Source organism: Leucopleurus acutus (assembly GCF_964270905.1).
Source record: "Leucopleurus acutus genome assembly, chromosome: 10".
Taxonomy (NCBI): Eukaryota; Metazoa; Chordata; class Mammalia; order Artiodactyla; family Delphinidae; genus Leucopleurus; species Leucopleurus acutus.
Genome location: NC_139153.1, coordinates 66,826,136 through 66,843,760, shown reverse-complemented (window position 1 = coordinate 66,843,760; position 17,625 = coordinate 66,826,136). Strand labels below are relative to the sequence as shown.

Genomic DNA, 17,625 nt, shown 5'->3' with positions numbered 1-17,625 from the left:
AGTTACTTATGGGCAGGGGTCATGGGCATTAAAGGTCCCACACTTGAGTGTGGCACTGGTGATTTTTTTTTAAATTTTATTTAGTTATTTATTTTTTGGCTCCGTTGGGTCTTCTGGCTGCGTGCGGGCTTTCTCTAGTTGTGGCAAGCGGGGGCTACTCTTTGTTGCAGTGCGTGGGCTTCTCATTGTGGTCGCTTTTCTTGTTGTGGAGCACGGGCTCTAGGAGCACGGGCTTCAGTAGCTGTGGCACGTGGGCTCAGTAGTTGTGGCTTGTGGGCTCTAGAGCACAGGCTCAGTAGTTGTGGCACACAGGCTTAGTTGCTTCGCGGCTTGTGGGATCTTCCCGGACCAGGGATCAAACCCGTGTCCCCTGCATTGGCAGGCGGATTCTTAACCACTGCGCCACCAGGGAAGTCCCAGTATTGGTGATTTCTGTTCTCATCCTTGAGTGGAAGAACTGACCCAGTGGCTAGACCCTTGAAAGAGCCACGTGTTACATTCGTTACATAATGAATTACCCCAAAGCTCAGTGTCTTAACTCATCATTTATTACTTCATAGTTTCTGTGTGTCAGGAGTGCAGTCACAACTTGGTTGGGTCCTCTGGCTCTGGGTCTCTCACGGGCTGCAGTCAAGGTGTCGGCTGGGGCTGCAGCCTTCAGGCTTGACTGGGGGTGGATCTGCTTCCAAGTTTACTCAGGTGGTGGTAGGCAGACTTCAGCTCGTTACAGGCTGTTGGACCAACAGCTTCAGCTCTTCACAGGCTGTTGGCTGAGCCCTCTCCATAGGACAGCTCCCAACGTGGCCGTTGGCTTCATCAGCACAAGACAGTGAAGGACAAGGGAGAATGGAAGCAAGATGGAAGTCACAGTGTTTTGTAATCTAATCTTTAAGGTAACATTCCCTCGCTTGGCCATTGCATGGTCAGGCCACTCAAGATGGCTGTTCTCTTGCTCTTTGTATATCTGCTGCTCAACAAGTCCCTGTTTCACCTGCACCGATTCAAGTGAACGTGTTTGTCCCCTGCTCCAGCTAGTGACTGATCTAATCCCTGCTCTACCTGCCAGTTGTTAAAAGGAAACATCTGCCCTCGTGATGGTCATTAATCTGAGGGGCTGTGAGGGTCGTACTCCAGCTGGTTTCCCGGGTAACTGATGAGCCAACCTGACGTCAATTCCCCCTATAAATGGTAGCCTCTTTCTCCCCCAAGTAGCGAAGATTGCTGTCATGTCCTTCCTGCCGTCTGCGGAATATGGTAGGATGTCACTCCAGGACCTTTTGTTTCAGACATGTAAGATCCCCTATCTCTCTATTGCTGACTCCGAGCTCTTTCTTCAGTCTTGAGGCTGGGCAGTTACAAGGCTTTCAGGCCTGAGAGGTGTAGCCCAACAGCCATATTCTATTGGTAAGAAGCAAGTCACTAGGCCCAGTTCACATTCAAGGGGGGCATATTACACAGGAGAAGTGGTAACATGTGCGTTTAGAGAGGAGAGACCCTGCTTTAAGTCTTAAGACAAAGCTGGGGACTCCAGCCCCATCTGCTTGAGACCCTGTGTTGAGGTCCTGCTGGAACCGTCCAGTGGTGTTCCCTCATCTCTGTCCCTCACACGTCTCCTTCAGGAAATCAGTTACAGGAGTAACTGGCAGTCTCCCTGGCCAAATACCATCTACCAGCACCCCAGCCCCTCTCGTAATCCCATCAGAGGGAAACTCTTATTTCCCTTTTGGTAAAGTCCAAGTAGTTTCCCACCCTGGAAAGCTCTTCCCTCTCCCAAGATCCAATTCAAGCCCATCTCTTCTATGAAGCCTTCTTAGAATCAACTGAAAAGATGGAAAGAGATGTTTCTTTGGAAATATAATTGCCTGAAGGTAAAAGAAGTCTGCAGGAAAGAAAACAAGCTAACCAGCTGGAGGGCAGACCGAGGGGTGGGATAGATAGGGTGGCAACTATTGGTTATGAACTTTCTCTTCTCCTTAGCAGAGAACCTCCCAGGCGGGAGACAGATGCATCTAGCTGCTGAGTACACATTAGTCCTTGTTGATTTTTTGTTTGTTTTGCTTTCTTCGGCCACGCTGTGCAGCTTGCGGGATCTTAGTTCCCCGACTGGGGACTGAACCCGGGCCATGGCAGTGAAAGCGCCACATCCTAACCACTGGACCGCCAGGGAATTCCGTAGTGCTTGTTGCTTGATGCCACCTGTGGTGGTTTTTAAATGGTCACAAATTGACACTCTCCTCTTGGAAAGGTAGAGCCTAATTCCCCTTGTCTTGAAGGTGGACTGGACCTAGTGACTCACGTCTAACAGATAGAATGCAGGGGAAGTGATAATGTATGACTTCTGAAGTTAAGTCAGAAAATGTACAGCAGCTTTTGCCCTGCTCTCTCTTGGATGATCCACTCTAGGAGAAGCCAGCTACTGTGTCACAAGTACGCTCAACTATCCCTGTGAAGATGCCTATATGTAGAAAGCCTGAGGCTTCCTGCCAGCTGCCAGCACCAACTTGCCGGCCACACGAGTGTGCCATCTTGGAAGTGATCCTCCAGCCCCAGTCGAGACTCCAGATGACTGCAATCCTGGCCAGTATAGCTTGACTGCAAGCACACCTTGACTGAATCAGAACCACCATGCCAAGACGCTCCCGAATTCCTATGAGAGAGAACAAGGGCTCATTGATGTTTTAAACTGTTAAGAGGAAAGGAGCTGGAGAGACATGGCAGGAGGAAACGTTTTCTGCTTCCCTGTTCTAGTGTGCTTGATTGGCAGGCTCCTGCAGTGCAAACAGCTTCACCAGTGCCCAGCCCCTGGAGTGGCCAGCAACATCTAGCAGCCAGCAGATCCTCCTGGCGCTACCCCGTGGGCAGCAGTGTCAGCAGAGTGCCCCCACCTCCAGCAGCTTCTCCAGCAGCCAGCACCTGCTGTGCATGTGGCTTCTCCGGCAAGGATGCCCCTGCGGCACTCACGGTTTCTCCAGCCCCAGGATCCTGCAGTACGTGGAAGCTCCTGTACCCTGCTCAGGTGGTTTTGTCGTGGAGTGCCTTTGGCTCGACACCTCCCCATGAAGAACTTTCCCTGGCATCTAAGAAGGCAGATTTCTGTACGTTCCACTGGTATGACGCTGCAGTGACTTTCCTGCCATACAGCGAGCCACAGGCTGTGTTCTTCTCAACAAAGTCTGGATTTCAGCCTTGAGGTAGGGGGTGGATATCTCTTCCCTGGGAGCTCTGTTTCAGCCTCAGTCCTGGGGGTAAGAAAGGACTGCTTCTGTGTCTGCTATTCAACTGCTGGAGTTCTCTTTACTCCTTACTAACCAATTCTTTATTATTTACAACAGGGGATTGGAGTAAAAATTATTTTTAAATCTCCCTCTTCAAATGACTGTGTGGTTTCTCTCTCTTGATTGGACCCAGACTGATACACTAAGTTTTGTCAGAATTTGTTACACAGCCACCAATAACCAATATACCCCTCCCCGTCTCATTGTCCACTGCCGGCTCTCCTTTCATTATCATCAGCCAATTGTTATCACGTGCCTGTCCAGAGCAGGCTCTTCCTTCAAGGCTTTTATTAGCAGTCAGATAGGACCTGCTGCAAAAAGAACAAAGTTTATAAAACCCAAGCTTTGATTTGCTAAATGCCAAATGAGAGGCTCAGATGAGAAGTGCTGCCAGAAGTGCCAAAGCTGGTATAGGTGAAGAAAACTCTAGACCACAGCAGGGCACGGGGGCACAGCCCAGGGGAAAAGAGAAAGAAGGGCGCTGTAGGCAGGGAGAAGTTTGTATCAAAACCTCGGGGGCAAGACCAAACATGGTAGGATTAGGAGAGCCGTGACTTGTTTGCTCTAGTTTGGTTGGAGAAGAGTGTTGAACTGCTAGGTTAGTGGCCGGCAAGATGAACAGATGGTGAAGGGTCTTAAATGCAAAGTGAATTCATTTGGTGCTATTATGTGAAAAAAGGGCTCCAGTGACCATACCTTCCAGGACAAAATCCTATTTGCTTTTGATGTAGTTACTCTTTTTTTTTTTTTTTTTGCGGTACTTGGGCCTCTCACTGTTGTGGCCTCTCCCATTGCAGAGCACAGGCTCCGGATGCGCAGGCCCAGCGGCCATGGCTCATGGGCCCAGCCGCTCCGCGGCATGTGGGATCTTCCCGGACCGGGGCACGAACCCATGTAGCCTGCATCGGCAGGCGGATTCTCAACCACTGCGCCACCAGGGAAGCCCTGATGTAGTTACTCTTATACTTGTCAGATCATGTGACCTAGATTTGGGGCTGAGAAAAGTTCACTTTGGCAGTGGGGAAACTATGAAGATTTTTGAGGATGGTGCAATGTGGGGTTCTTTTTTTTTTTTTAAATTTTTTGGCCACGCCGTGAGGCATGCAGGATCTTAGTTTCCTGACCAGGGATCGAACCCGTGACCCCTGCAGTGGAAGTGCTGAGTCTTTTTTTTTTTAATAAATTTTTATTTATTTATTTATTTATTTATGGCTGCGTTGGGTCTTTGCTGTGCGCAGGCTTTCTCTAGCTGTGGCGAGCAGGGGGCTACTCTTCTTTGCAGTGCACGGGCTTCTCATTGAGGTGGCTTCTCTTATCGTGGAGCACGGGCTCTAGGTGCGTGGGCTTCAGTAGTTGTGGTATGTGGGCTCAGTAGTTGTGGCTCGTGGGCTCCACGAGTGCAGGCTCAGTAGTTGTGGCGCATGGGCTTAGTTGCTCCGTGGCATGTGGGATCTTACCAGACCAGGGCTCACACCTGATCTTACCAGACCAGGGCTCACACCTGTGCCCCCTGCATTGGCAGGTGGATTATTAACCACTGCGCCACCAGGGAAGTCCCAAAGTGCGGAGTCTTAACCAGTGGACGGCCAGGGAAGTCCCAGTGTGGGGTTCTAAGATTAGTTTGCAGCGTGTAGGGCTGGAGAGGATGGAGATCATAAGAAGGAGAATGACTTCCCAAAAGTCCTGCCATGGGGGATAGTGTAGCCGTGGGAATCGGAGGATTGGGTGGATGTGGTAGGGATGAGAAGTTAAGGTGACTCCCCATACCTTGCTGGTGACATGGGAACATGGATAGCTTGTGGAAGGGTGGGTAGGATGATGTTGGCTTTTGACAAGTTCCATTGGGGTGACTGCATTGTATCCAAGTAGCAGGAAGGAGTAGCCCCAGTCCTGAGCTCAGGAGAAAGCTGAGAGCTGATGATTCAGATCTAGTAGTGACTGTCCACTCAGAGGTGACAAATCAAACTCTGGGAAATAGTGATAAGGATCCCTTAGTAAGAACTGGCTCTCTGATCAGCACATCCTAACAACACCCCTCCACCCACCACCCACCCACTCAAGTGATGGGGTCCTGGGTCAGGGATACAGTAGGGACAGATTTCCTCGTAGTTCAGTCCTAAACTGGCCCCTAAAATCTGGAAGCACTGAGGTCTTTCTCAACTGCCACAGATTCTGGCTTAGAATCTATGGTCCACTCCCAAAGGGCTTGAGCCAAGGACTATGAAAGTAAAAAGCCCAGTAAAAATTAGGAGGTTCTCATCCTACTTCTGCCCCAGACCAGTCATGTGACCTTGGGCAAGTCACTTTTCCTGCCCCTCTACCCCCAACTGACCTGGCAGGAGCATGTAGTGTGAAAAAGAAATAACCCTGGTCATCTACTAAGATTTGGAGGTTATTGTTACTGTGGCATAGCCCAGCCCATCTTGAGTAATCCAGTGCTATATACTGTCCCCTGTTGATTATCTTTGGCCTTAGTCCCCAAACCTGCCTTCTCCCTGAAACTCCCTGAAAGCACTGGCTCCCCATTCAAATTTAAAAGCAGCAAGAGAGGGGGAGGGATAAATTGGATTGGGATTGGGATTGACATATATATACACACTAGTATATATAAAATAGATAATTAAAAGAACCTACTGTATAGCACTGTATACCATAGTATTCTGTAATGACCTATATGGAAATAGAATCTAAAAAAGAGTAGGTATATGTATAACTGATTCACTTTGCTGTACAGCAGAAACTAACACAAAATTATAAATCAGCTATGCTCCAATAAAAATTATCACTCAACAAAATAAATAAAAGCAGCAAGAGAAGGGAGTCTGTCCTCTAAACAGGGAATGCGTTTGGGGAGACAGGCCCACACTTTGACAGGAAGTTATGCTGGCTGAAATCTACACCCACCCTGGAAGGCCCTGGACAGACACTGCCCCTCAAGCTTCTCTCCCATACTCATTTATTGGCTCTCCATAATTTTATTCCGCATTATTAAAGCAGGAATGACTGGACAGGCAGGAGGGCCAGACTTCCACATCCTGGGGGCACTGCAGGCTGACTATGACTTTGCAGGCCTGGATCTGAACATCCTCCTCGGGGTGGATGACCAGGGCAAGCAGCCGGTCTGCCAGTCGTGAGTCATCCCCAAAGACAGCTTCGTGCACAGACTGTTCATTGTAATGCCACTTCACAGCACGGTAGTGGGGTGAACTCCGGCCCTCACTCAGCCGCTCTGCAAACACCAGTACTTCAAGCAGCAGACTCCCGGGCTGTGTGGACTGGAACAGGTTCAGGAAGTTGGAGTGTACCTGTAAGTGGGATGGAGAGAGGAATGAAGTCCAAGGTAAATTCTAAAGTTCCTCCATCCTCCTATTGCCTCAACTCCCCAATATACCTAAGTTTCAGATCCAACTGTATAGGAATTTTTTAGTTTTCATTATCATTCTTTAACATAATTTCATTGTGGTCATAAAACATGAGTGATATGATAATATCGATTCAGGGAAATTTGTTGAGGTAAACTTTTAAAGCTTAGCATGTGGTTAATTTTTGTAAATATTTTGTGTACTTGAGCGGAATGTGCATTTACTAATTGTAGAGTGTTCTGGATATGTCTAATGGCTCAAGCTTATTTGTGTTATTTGCAGCAAGTAGAACCTTACTAGGTTTAGGTATTTATGTATTAATTTCTGAAAGAATAGTTAAAATCTTCCAAATCTTCCACTGTGGTGATAGGTATGTCCATTTTTCTTTCCAATTATTCAGCTGTAGGAATGAAATCCTGCCATTTGTGACAATATGGATGGACCCAGAGGATATTATGCTAAGTGAGATAAGCCAGAAAGAGAAATACAAATACTGCATGGTATCACTTAAATGTGGAAGTTTTTTTAAGTCAAACTCACAGAAACAGTAGAAAAGTGGTTGCCAGGGGTTGGGGTGGGGTGTGGGGGAAATAGGGAGAGGTTAGTAAAAGGGTACATGCTTTCAGCTAAAAGATGAGTAAGATCCAAGGGTCTAATGCAAACATGGTGAGTACTGTTGATAACACTATTATATAATTGAAATTTGCTACGAGAGTAGAATTTAAATGTTCTCACCAAAAACAAACAAAATGTGAGGTGACGGATGTGTTAATTAACTAGATGGTGGGAATCTTTTCACAACGTATACCAAGTCACCACAACATACACTTTCTTTTTAGTATAATTTATATATATATATATATATATATATTTAGTTTTTATTGGGGTATAGTTGATTTACTACATATGCTTTAGATATCTTACAAATTTATCTGTCAATTATACCTCAATAAAACTGAAAAAAGAAAAAACGATTTCCTTATAATTCTATCAAGTTTTGCCATATACATATTTTGAGATTGTTACTAAGTTCATATAAGTTTAGAGTTGCTTTATCCTTCTGAACAATTATTATGTAGTGACCCTGTCTATTCCTAATAATTATTTTTGTTATAAGTAATTTTCCCCTGATGTTAAAATACCTACATTAACTTCTGTCACCTGTGTTCCTGACTCTCAGAGTGTAGAAAGTCCCGCAAAGGAAAATCTGATTGTGTTGGGAGGACAAAAGAGGGGGTGCTTTGCAATGTGTCTAGTGCAGAGGCAGAAAGAGGAACAAGATGATTTTGTGAGGGCTAAGTCTGTCTGAAGAATCCACGATTCTTCCTTTCACAATATCTGAGTTCACATCCATTAGCCCGTCTTTCAGTTCTTTTCTCACCTGGCAGTTGAGAATATCATAGAGAAGGTCGTTCTTCTGCGCCAGGTTGCTCAGCAATCGCGCGGCTTGCACCTGAATAAAGGAAAGGGTAAAGAATGAGAAGACAGGTGGGCCTGAGCAGGGAAGACACAAATCTTGGCTCCTCCCTCTAGGTGCTGTGCCAGGGCTGGTCAGGAGGGCAGGGCCTGGGCTCTGGTCCTCAGGCACCTGTGCCAGGATGTAGTCTGACTGCAGGATCTCCATCAAGGCAGGCATCACCCTTCGCAGCTGTGGATGTGCAAAGTCAGGCAGTGGGAGGTTGTTGAGGAGTCTGAGGCCCGCAATGTGCAGCTGCGAGTCCCAGATGGTGGAGATCAGTTCCAGCACCTTGATGGAGTGTTCCTAGGGAGGGGGGAGAGGAGAAGGTTTTCTACTTTTATATGATAATCCTCAACATTAGCCCTGCCTCTGCCTTCACTCTTCACTGCCCCCGCCCACAAAAACTGAGCCAACCCCACACACAGTTCCCCACTTTAACTCTCAACGTTATTTGACCTAGTTGACCCCTCTCACCCCCTTGAAACTCTTTCTTCACTTGGCTTCTCCATCACATGTTTCTTTCCCAGTTCTTCTGCCCAACCGCCGCCTCTGTCTTCATCGCTCCCTTAGTGATACAGTGTTAAAGACTCACAGACTCAGTGCTGATGACTTTCAAGTTGCTATCTCCAGCCCAGACCCCTCCCTAAACTCCAGACTCATATATGCAAGTGCCAGTTCCACTTCTGAGAATCTTACTAAACCTCTGAGTCAACACATTCCCACTCCCAAACCTGCTCCTTCCACTACCCTTCCTATCTCAGCTGTTCGTTACACCTGCCTTCCAATTACTCAGACCAAAAATCTATGTTCTTCCTTGACTCTTCTTTCCCTCACACCCTTTTCCAATCTTTCAGAAAATCCTGTTGGCTCTACCTTCAAAATCTACCAACAATCAAGACACTTCTCACCATCCCCCTCTACCACCCTGTTCCAAGCCACCATCACCTCTCCCCCGGGTTTCTGCGATAGCCTCCTTCTCCCTGCTTCCATCCTTGTCCCCTGCATCTATCCTCAGAACAGCAGACAGGCTGGATTGCTCGAGTCCCTAGTTCATTCAGGGTAGGAGCTAAAGTCCTTACAGTGGCTTACAAGGTCTGACATGATCTGTCCCTCTCCCCCCATTATTTCTTTGGCCTCACCTCCTATTCTCTCCTTTGCTCCCATGGTTTCCATCACAATGGCCTTAGCTATTCCCTGAACATGCCAGGTACACACCTATCTTAGGTCTTTGCCCATGGTGTTCCCTCTGCTTAGAATGCTTTCCCTCCTCAGCTATTCACAGCTCACTCTTACTTCCTTCAAGACTTTGCTTTAATGTCACATTCTCAGGGAGGTCTTCCCTAACCACCCGCTCCTTTAAGACGGCAGCACCACTCCCATCCCTGCCTCCCTTATCCCCACCTTTATTTTCCCCCATAGCACTGTCAATATGCACACACTTTTTGTTTTTAAACTTTTTATTTTCAAATAATTATAAATTCATGGGAAGTTGCAAGAACAGTACAGAGAGGTCCCATGTGCCCTCCACCCAGTTTTCCCTCAATAGCTACATCTTAATTACAGTATATTTTCAAAACCAGGAAAATGGAATTAGCACAATGTGTATGTATAGTTCCATGTCATTTTATCACATATGTAGCTTCATGTAACCACCACTGCAATTAATAGATTATTCCATCAGAATCACCATAGATTTCCCTTGTGGGTCCCTTATTAGTCACACTTAGCACCGCCCATCAAAACCAGCCCTAACCAGCGGCAACCACTAATCTGTTTTCCATCTCTCTAATTTTGTCCTTTTTTTTTTTTTTTTTTTTTGCGGTACACAGGCCTCTCACTGTTGCGGCCTCTCCCATTGCGGAGCACAGGCTCCAGACGTGCAGGCTCAGCGGCCATGGCTCACGGGCCCAGCCGCTCCATGGCATGTGGGATCTTCCCAGACCAGGGCACGAACCCGTGTCCCCTGCATCGGCAGGCGGACTCTCAACCACTGCGCCACCAGGGAAGCCCTAATTTTGTCATTTTTGAGAATGTTATATAAAATGGAATCACATTTTGTAACCTTCTGAAATTGATTTTTTCACTCAGTATAATGCCCTTGAGATCCATCCAAGTGGTCGTGTGTATCAGTAGTTCATTCCTTTTTATTACTGAGTAATGTTCCATGATATGGACTACTACAGTTTGTTTAATCATTTATCTCCTGAGAGACATTTTGGTTTCCAGTTTTTGACCATTACAAAGCTGCTACAAACAACTGTGAACAGGTTTTTTGGCAGATGTAGGTTTTTATTTCTCCAGGGTAAATGCCCAAGAGTGCAATTGCTGGTTTGTATGGGAAAAGAGTTCGTTAAAGAAACCGCCGAACTATTTTGCAGAGTGGCTGCTCTATCATTTTACATTCCCACCAGCAACATACGCGAGATCCAGTTTCTCTACATCTTCACCAGCATTTGGTATCGTCACTAATTTGGAGTTTAAATCATCTAATAGGTGTATAGTAATATCTCATTGTGGTATTAATTCGCATTTCCCTAATGGCTAGTTAAATGTTAAACATTTTGTATGTGCTTATTTGCAATTCGTATATCCTCTTCAGGGAAATATCTCCATGTCTTGTGCCCATTTTCTAAATGGATTATTATTGTTTTGTTTTGTTTTGTTTTTTTGCGGTACGCGGGCCTCTTACTGCTGTGGCCTCTCCCGTTGCGGAGCAACAGGCTCCGGATGTTCAGGCTTAGCGGCCATGGCTCACGGGCCAGCCGCTCCGCAGCACGTGGGATCTTCCCAGACTGGGGCACGAACCCGCGTCCCCTGCATCGGCAGGCGGACTCTCAACCACTGCGCCACCAGGGAAGCCCGGATTATTATTGTTTTTGACGTTGAGTTTGGGGAGTTCTTTATATAATCTAGATATGAGTCCTTTGTCAGATAATGTGGTTTGCAAATATTTTCTTCCAATCTGCAGTTTGTCTTTTCATCTTCTTAACAGGGTCTTTCACAAGGCAAATGTTTTTTTTTAATTTTGATAAAGTCCAATTTATCAATTTTTTTCTTTTATAGATTGTGCTTTTGGTGTCATTTCTATGACCTCTTTATCAAGCCCTAGGTCCCAAAGATTCTCTCCTTTGAAATTGCAACAGCACCCCCTTGCAACACCACCCCCATGCCAGCCTTCCTTACCACCCTTCTTGATTTTTCTCCATAGCACCTGCCCCGTGAAACACCATATATTACACTTACTTGTGTATTGCCTGCCTTGCAGGCAATATAAGTTCCACTGGGCAGAGATCTTTCCCACTCTGTTCACTGCTGTGTCTCCAGTGCCTAGCATAGTGCTTGGACACAAAGTACGTGCTCAATATACATTTGTTGAAAGAAAAAAGGAATTTTGGCTTCTGAGCTGCAAGATGCTTGGGCCTTATTACCAAAGGCAGATACTCTTACAAGCTGTACCTTTGTGAGCCACGTAAGAAGGATGCCAGAAGCCTGGAGTGGGGAGCACAGCATTCCCATTAGTACCCTGCTCCTCCCTGCCCCCACCCCTCAGTAGGGAGTGGCTGCATTCACCCAGAGAGAGGAGAACAGGGGTCAGGTCCTCAGGATACAGACCCTGGGAAAGAAGGAACAGTGGTGCCCAGGCCACGTGCATCAGAATCTTCTGGGGGCTTGTGAAAAACACAGCTTCCCTGTTGAACTGGACCCTCTGGATGTAATGCCCTGAAATCTTCATTTGTTAACCAGCTTTCCAGGCAATTCTGATATGCTTGAGAATCACAGCCTTAGGGCAACTGAGAGGGTCGAGGGATAAAGTAGAGGCAGCCAGCAAGTGGAGACCTAGAGACCTTTTTTCCCCCAAAAAAGTTTGATGCAAAAAATTTAAAGTGCGAAAATACCAAGTGTCAGGGAAGAAATGATGCACCAGAAACACTCATGCGGGGCTGGTGGAGGGTGTAAAGTGATACGGCCCTTCTTGAAAAGCTGGGCATACCTTTCACCCGACCATCCCACTCCTGCATACATGTCCACGAGGGAGATGTGTAAAGAATGCTCATGGCACAATGTGCAAACAACTCAAATGCCTACTCATGGGCAGCTGGATGAATAAGACTGCAGGGTATTCATGAACTAGAACACTACAGAGCAGTGCAAAAGAAGGAAACAGACCAGTTCACATCAATAAGGACGAATCTTTCCATGTTGGAGGGAAAAGGCAAACCGCAGAATACAAAACTGCATACTTCCAGATCCATGAAGCTTAAAAACATTCTAACTATGTTACCTATTTTTGTCTGCCGTGCCCTGCTAGAAAATGATGACACATGTGTATATGGTAAAACTACAAAGAAAATCAAGAAATTGATGAACAAAATACATAGGAATGATTGCCTCTGGTGGGGGAGGAGGCGGGGATTAAGGAGGGGCATCTGGGGCATCTAACCAACTGGTCATGTTCTATTTCTTAGCCTGGGTTCTGGTTACGTGTGTTTTGTTTTATTCTTTTTCTTTCTACCATACATGCATAAAATGTTTGCAAGTTCTGAATATATATATATATTTTTTTTTTTGCGGTACGTGGGCCTGTCACTGTTGTGGCCTCTCCCGTTGCGGAGCACAGGCTCCGGACGCACAGGCTCAGCGGCCGTGGCTCACGGGCCTAACCGCTCCGCGGCATGTGGGATCTTCCCGGACCAGGGCACGAACCCGTGTCCCCTGCATCAGCAGGTGGACTCTCAACCACTGCGCCACCAGTGCGCACCACTTATTTTTAAGTAAAATATTTTGGGAGAGAGATCATTTGCTAGAGAGAGACTTGGAGGTCAAGGAAGATTTTTTTTGGTTTTGCCTTTTAAGATGGGAAAGAATAGAGCTTGTTGAACACTACTGGGAAGGAGCGGGGGGGAGGCCATATCAGACAGAGTTTAATCAAGGAGAGAGGCCCTCAGGGAAGCGGATGGGATCCAGGACTGAGACTAACATTGAACACAGACAGGAAGAAAGCCATTTTTTCATGGCACCAGCAGGAAAGCAGGAATGGATGAGTAACAGGTAAGCCTGGAGGCCTAGTAGCAGGAAGCTGGGGGAACTGACATTTGGTGGCTTATATTTTCTCTGCGTGGTGGTAGTGAAGACATCAGTGGCCCAGCCACCAGCCTCAGACCAACACAGCGTGGTGGTGTGGTATGATAATATATCTGGTCTTTGTCCCTGATTCCACGCACAGGGTTCCTAAAATCCTTGCAATTTCCTGATAGGAGTGGTTTTTGTTATTCATAATGAGCCTCTTTCCATGATCCCTGAGTTTATGCAAATGAGGCAACTCAAGGCAACTTTCAGCCCCATACCTGACCTCTGCGGAGAAGAGTGGAACCAGAGATTGAGTTCAATCACCAATGGCCAATGATTAATCAATTACGCCTACATAATGAAACCTCCATAAATACCCCTACAGGACAGGGTTTGGAGAACTTCCGGGTTGGTGAACACATCGAGGTGCTAGGAGGGTGACACACCTGGAGAAGTCATGGAAGCCCTTCCCCCATACTCTGCCCTATGCACCTCTTCCATTTGGCTGCTCCTCAGTTATATCTTTTATAATAAACTGGTAAGTGTAAGTAAAGCATTTTCCCGAGTTCTGTGACTCGCTCTAGTGAATTATCAAGCCTGAGGAGAGGGGGCATGGGAACCTCCAAATCTACAGCTGGTCAATCAGAAGTGGGGGGCAGTCTTACAGGACTCAGCCCTAAGCTGTGGGGTCTGTAGTAACTCCAGGCAGATAGTGTCAGAATTGAATTGTAGGACACCCAGTTGCCGTCAAGAGAGTTGGCTGTTGTCAGAAAGAACTTGGGGAATTTCTGCTGTTTGGGGTTCAGAGATACTCCTAGGGACCTAGCACAGTTTTATCCCGAGATCCAGACATTTATGACCCTACTGGGAATCTGATCACCATTTTCCCACCTACTTCCAAGGAAAAACATATTTCTGGGTTACAAATTCAGACCCAAACAAACTTCTGGAACATGACCATTCATCCTATGCCCACTAAACGGCCCATGGCTTATGGACATCTATGTGCTCTGCCCCATACTTGTCGCTGGGCTCACCTGGATTTTCAGCCTGAATTTTCTGATGCCAGAGAAAGCTTTAAGTGTGTTCAGAGCTTGGATTTTGACACTGTTGTCCTTGTCATCCAGCATGGAGCCCACCAACGTGATGTCATCATTAGTACAAGCAGAGGCCTAGAGTGTGCCAGGAGAGGCAGAAGAGGCGGGAGAAGCGGGTGTCCTGGTCCCCCTACCCCCCCATGTCACCAAAACCCCTCAACACAACCCCTCCCGCCATCAGCCAGAGAGAGGTCCCAGGACACAGTCTGGCTACTCAAGGGGGAAGGGGGACAGATGTAGCCCCCAGGGGCCAGGCTGGCTGGGAAGGACCTCCTGCTTCCCTTCCCTCACCTCGGACTCCAGCAAGTACACACAGCGCGTGATACTGTGCAGGATCATGCTCTTGGCGTACTCATCCTGTTTGCACTCCAAAGAGTTGAGGAGCCTCCGGAGCTCACCTGAGTCCCGCCCGTGCTGCTCTCGCTCAACTGCCAGGCCTAGACAGCCACCCCAGCCCAGTTCAGGCTGTGGACTCAGAAGGGAGGAAAGACGGGGTTTGGGAAGCCATGGGAGAGAGACCTGGGGACAAGGCTGCCTTGCCTTTTCTGAAGAAAAGACTTCTTGCTATATGCAGGACCACCATGTACAGTTGAACAGGGTGTGTATTGCACAAGGGCACCACATCTAAGGCTGTAGTGTTCATATCGTAAACAAAAAAATTTTGTATGTTTACTATAACAACTTTCTGGCATATGGCAGTAATATGTAGTATTTCATCATAATTGGTATATGGCAATGATATTCCAGCAGATGGCAATACAAAGTCTTGCAGAAGGGGTTCCTTTCTCTACTTTGCACAAAGTTGTCATAGGGACTAGTGGAGGCTCTGAGAATGTAGGTCCCCCAATTTTCCCTTGGGGAGAACTGCTGATGCAAAGTTTCCAAGCAGTGGCTCCTGGATGCCAGAGTGAATGCAGAATTTAGAAACCTGCCAGATGACTCCCGAGGAGGCACTTGAGTGCCACCCACTACCTGGGGAGCCTGCGCTAGCATCTCTAGGGTGGCTCTGAGGGAGATGGAGGTGAGAAAGGGGAAGGAGAAAGGAACGTGGAGGAGCCCCCTTAGGGCCCTCCCACACGGGAGACCTGGGGAGTAGGTACCCGCTGGGGCCGAGCCCTCTCCCCGGGGTGGGGACACTCACGGGCGACGCAGATGGGTGAGCCAGAGCAGCGCGGTGGTTGACATTTTATGCCCGCCCTGATGGCCTTGTAGAGCAGGCAGATGGCCCCAGCGGCTGTGGCCAGGCTCACTACACCTTTCCAGATGTCCATTTACCCCAGTCACTGGGGGATGCAGCACATGCCCGAGGCACCTAGCAAAGGCCTTCTGGAACGAGAACTCTAGCAGGGCCAGGAACCAGGGCACCAGAATCAGAACCTGGGCAACAAAGGAAACTGGGGAAACAGTGGGATGGAGGGTGGTGGTCGGAAACGGGGCAGCCAGGGAGCTTCAGAGGCTGCAGGAAACAAAGCTTAAGACTCCAGAGGAATAAAAGGTCTGTGGGCAGGAAGGTCCTTCACATCCCTCTTTTTTAGGGGAGCCAGGTTGGTGGGGCCCCAGCAGGCAGCTCCAGAGGCTACCTTTCTTCCATTAGATGGCAGCAGAGGCCCAATTTATGGACGGGGGCCTTTAGAAGTTTTTGGGGGGGCGTTGGGGTGTGCCCACTGGCAGCCCTGTTCCCTCACTTCCCTGGTCCCCCCATCTTTGATCTCTTCACCACAGATCCACTTGTGGGGCGTTTCTGCAGGCAGGGCCCCCCACTTCCATCACAGGACGAAGAGGAGGCAAGTACCTTACAAAGTTCTGCAGAGTCTCAAGGCCAATCCATCATTTTCCAGCATCTGCTTGTTCCTCTCTGTGTATATTTACCTGTGGACCAAAAGCTCCTGAGGGCAGTTGTCTCTGCGTCTCCAACATCCAGCAGAGTCCTGCACTTAGTAGATGCTCAAGTTATGGCTTCTGTCATTCTTTGAGGACTTGAGGAGAGAACACGTCAGAGAATCTGGAGACGGGGGCTCCAGGCCCATTTAACCAGTGTGACTCTGGAGGAGAAGGGGACTGCCCTTGCCTTGGCCTCAGTTTCTGTATTTGTAACCTGATGGGATCCACGTTTAGCATTCTAAATCTCCAGGGTTAAACCTGGGGTAGGTCTGTGCCATTAAACCATGGAGGCCTAAATCTGGGAGTATCACACCCTATGCCCACAACATACACACAGGGTGGGATGGGCTTTGAGGCCTCCTCTGGAGTCAGAAAATGCCACCACCTTGGAGGATGAGAACCCAACTTTGGAGGCCTCAGTCTCCACCACCTCCACCACCAGGATGGGGCAGGTGAGACCAGACCCTTCCCTTCTTCTCCTTCCCCCACCCCCAGTGTCCCCACACCCTCTGGTCTCACCTTCCGGTACAGAACAGGGAGGAACCCAAGCCAGGCTCAGACCTAGAGCCAGCACTGAGCTGAGATGTACCAGAACAGGGCTTCAGATGCCTGGTCTTGAGCTCCTGCTGGATGGCTCTGGGCCCTGGACTGCACCTGCGTTTGCAGGAGGTGGGGAAATAGGGAAACGGCATCCCCAAGGATGCTGCAGCCAGCCAGGTCTGTCCACTCAGAGCCTTCGTCCGTGTCACCCTAGGCTGCAGGCAACACTCCCAGGGGGCCATTCTCTTCCTTTCTTCCCTCCCATCCCCGGCCCTCCTCAAGGGTCATTCCTGGCACTCTACACAGTCCCAAGGTGGATGTATGGTCAGGCCATTCAAGATGGCTGTTCTCTTGCTCTTTGTACATCCTCTGCTCGACCAGTCCGTTCCACCTGTGCCCTACTCACGTGAACATGTTTGCCCCCCGCCCCAGCTAGTGACTGATCTAATCCCTGCTCTACCTGCTAATTTATTAAAGGGAAACATCTGCCCTCGTGATAGTCATTAATCTGAGGGGCTGTGACGGATGTGCCCCAGCTGGTTTCCCTGGTAACTGATAAGTCAACCTGACGTCAATTCTCCCTATAAATAGTAGTCTCCTCTCCCCGAGTAGCAAAGATTGCTGCCATGGCCTGCCTGCCATAATCGGTGGGGTGTTGCCATGATTGGTGGGTCTTAACCTTTTGCTTAAGACACCCCTGTCCAATAAACCACTGATGTCTTCGTTGCTGTCTCCAGACTCTTCAATCTTGAGGCTGGGCAACTACAAGGCTTTCAGGACTGCACAGTGCAGCCCAACGACTGGGGAGCCAGCCAGGAGGCCGAAGAAGCTACCGAGATGTCGCGAAGTAAGGACAGGGAATGGAAGGTTGCAGGGGTCATCCTGAGGTGGCCGTCCACTAGCCTGTGGGGCCCTGTGGCAGCTGACTACCATGAGAGGTGTCT

At 48.3% G+C, this 17,625-nt stretch overlaps 1 protein-coding gene across 1 annotated transcript; it reads right to left on the bottom strand.

Annotated features, from left to right (window-relative positions):
- Nucleotides 1-6,250: 6,250 nt before the first annotated feature.
- Nucleotides 6,251-16,545, bottom strand: ARMC12 (armadillo repeat containing 12; the record flags this gene model as incomplete). Its single annotated transcript, XM_082847517.1, has 6 exons — nucleotides 15,402-16,545; nucleotides 14,552-14,697; nucleotides 14,201-14,335; nucleotides 8,226-8,399; nucleotides 8,019-8,090; nucleotides 6,251-6,580 (listed from the first exon to the last, which is right to left on the bottom strand). The coding sequence occupies exons 1-6, from the start codon at nucleotides 15,529-15,531 to the stop codon at nucleotides 6,251-6,253; spliced, it is 987 nt and encodes a 328-aa protein (XP_082703643.1). The 5' UTR covers nucleotides 15,532-16,545.
- Between the last annotated feature and the right edge of the window lie 1,080 nt (nucleotides 16,546-17,625).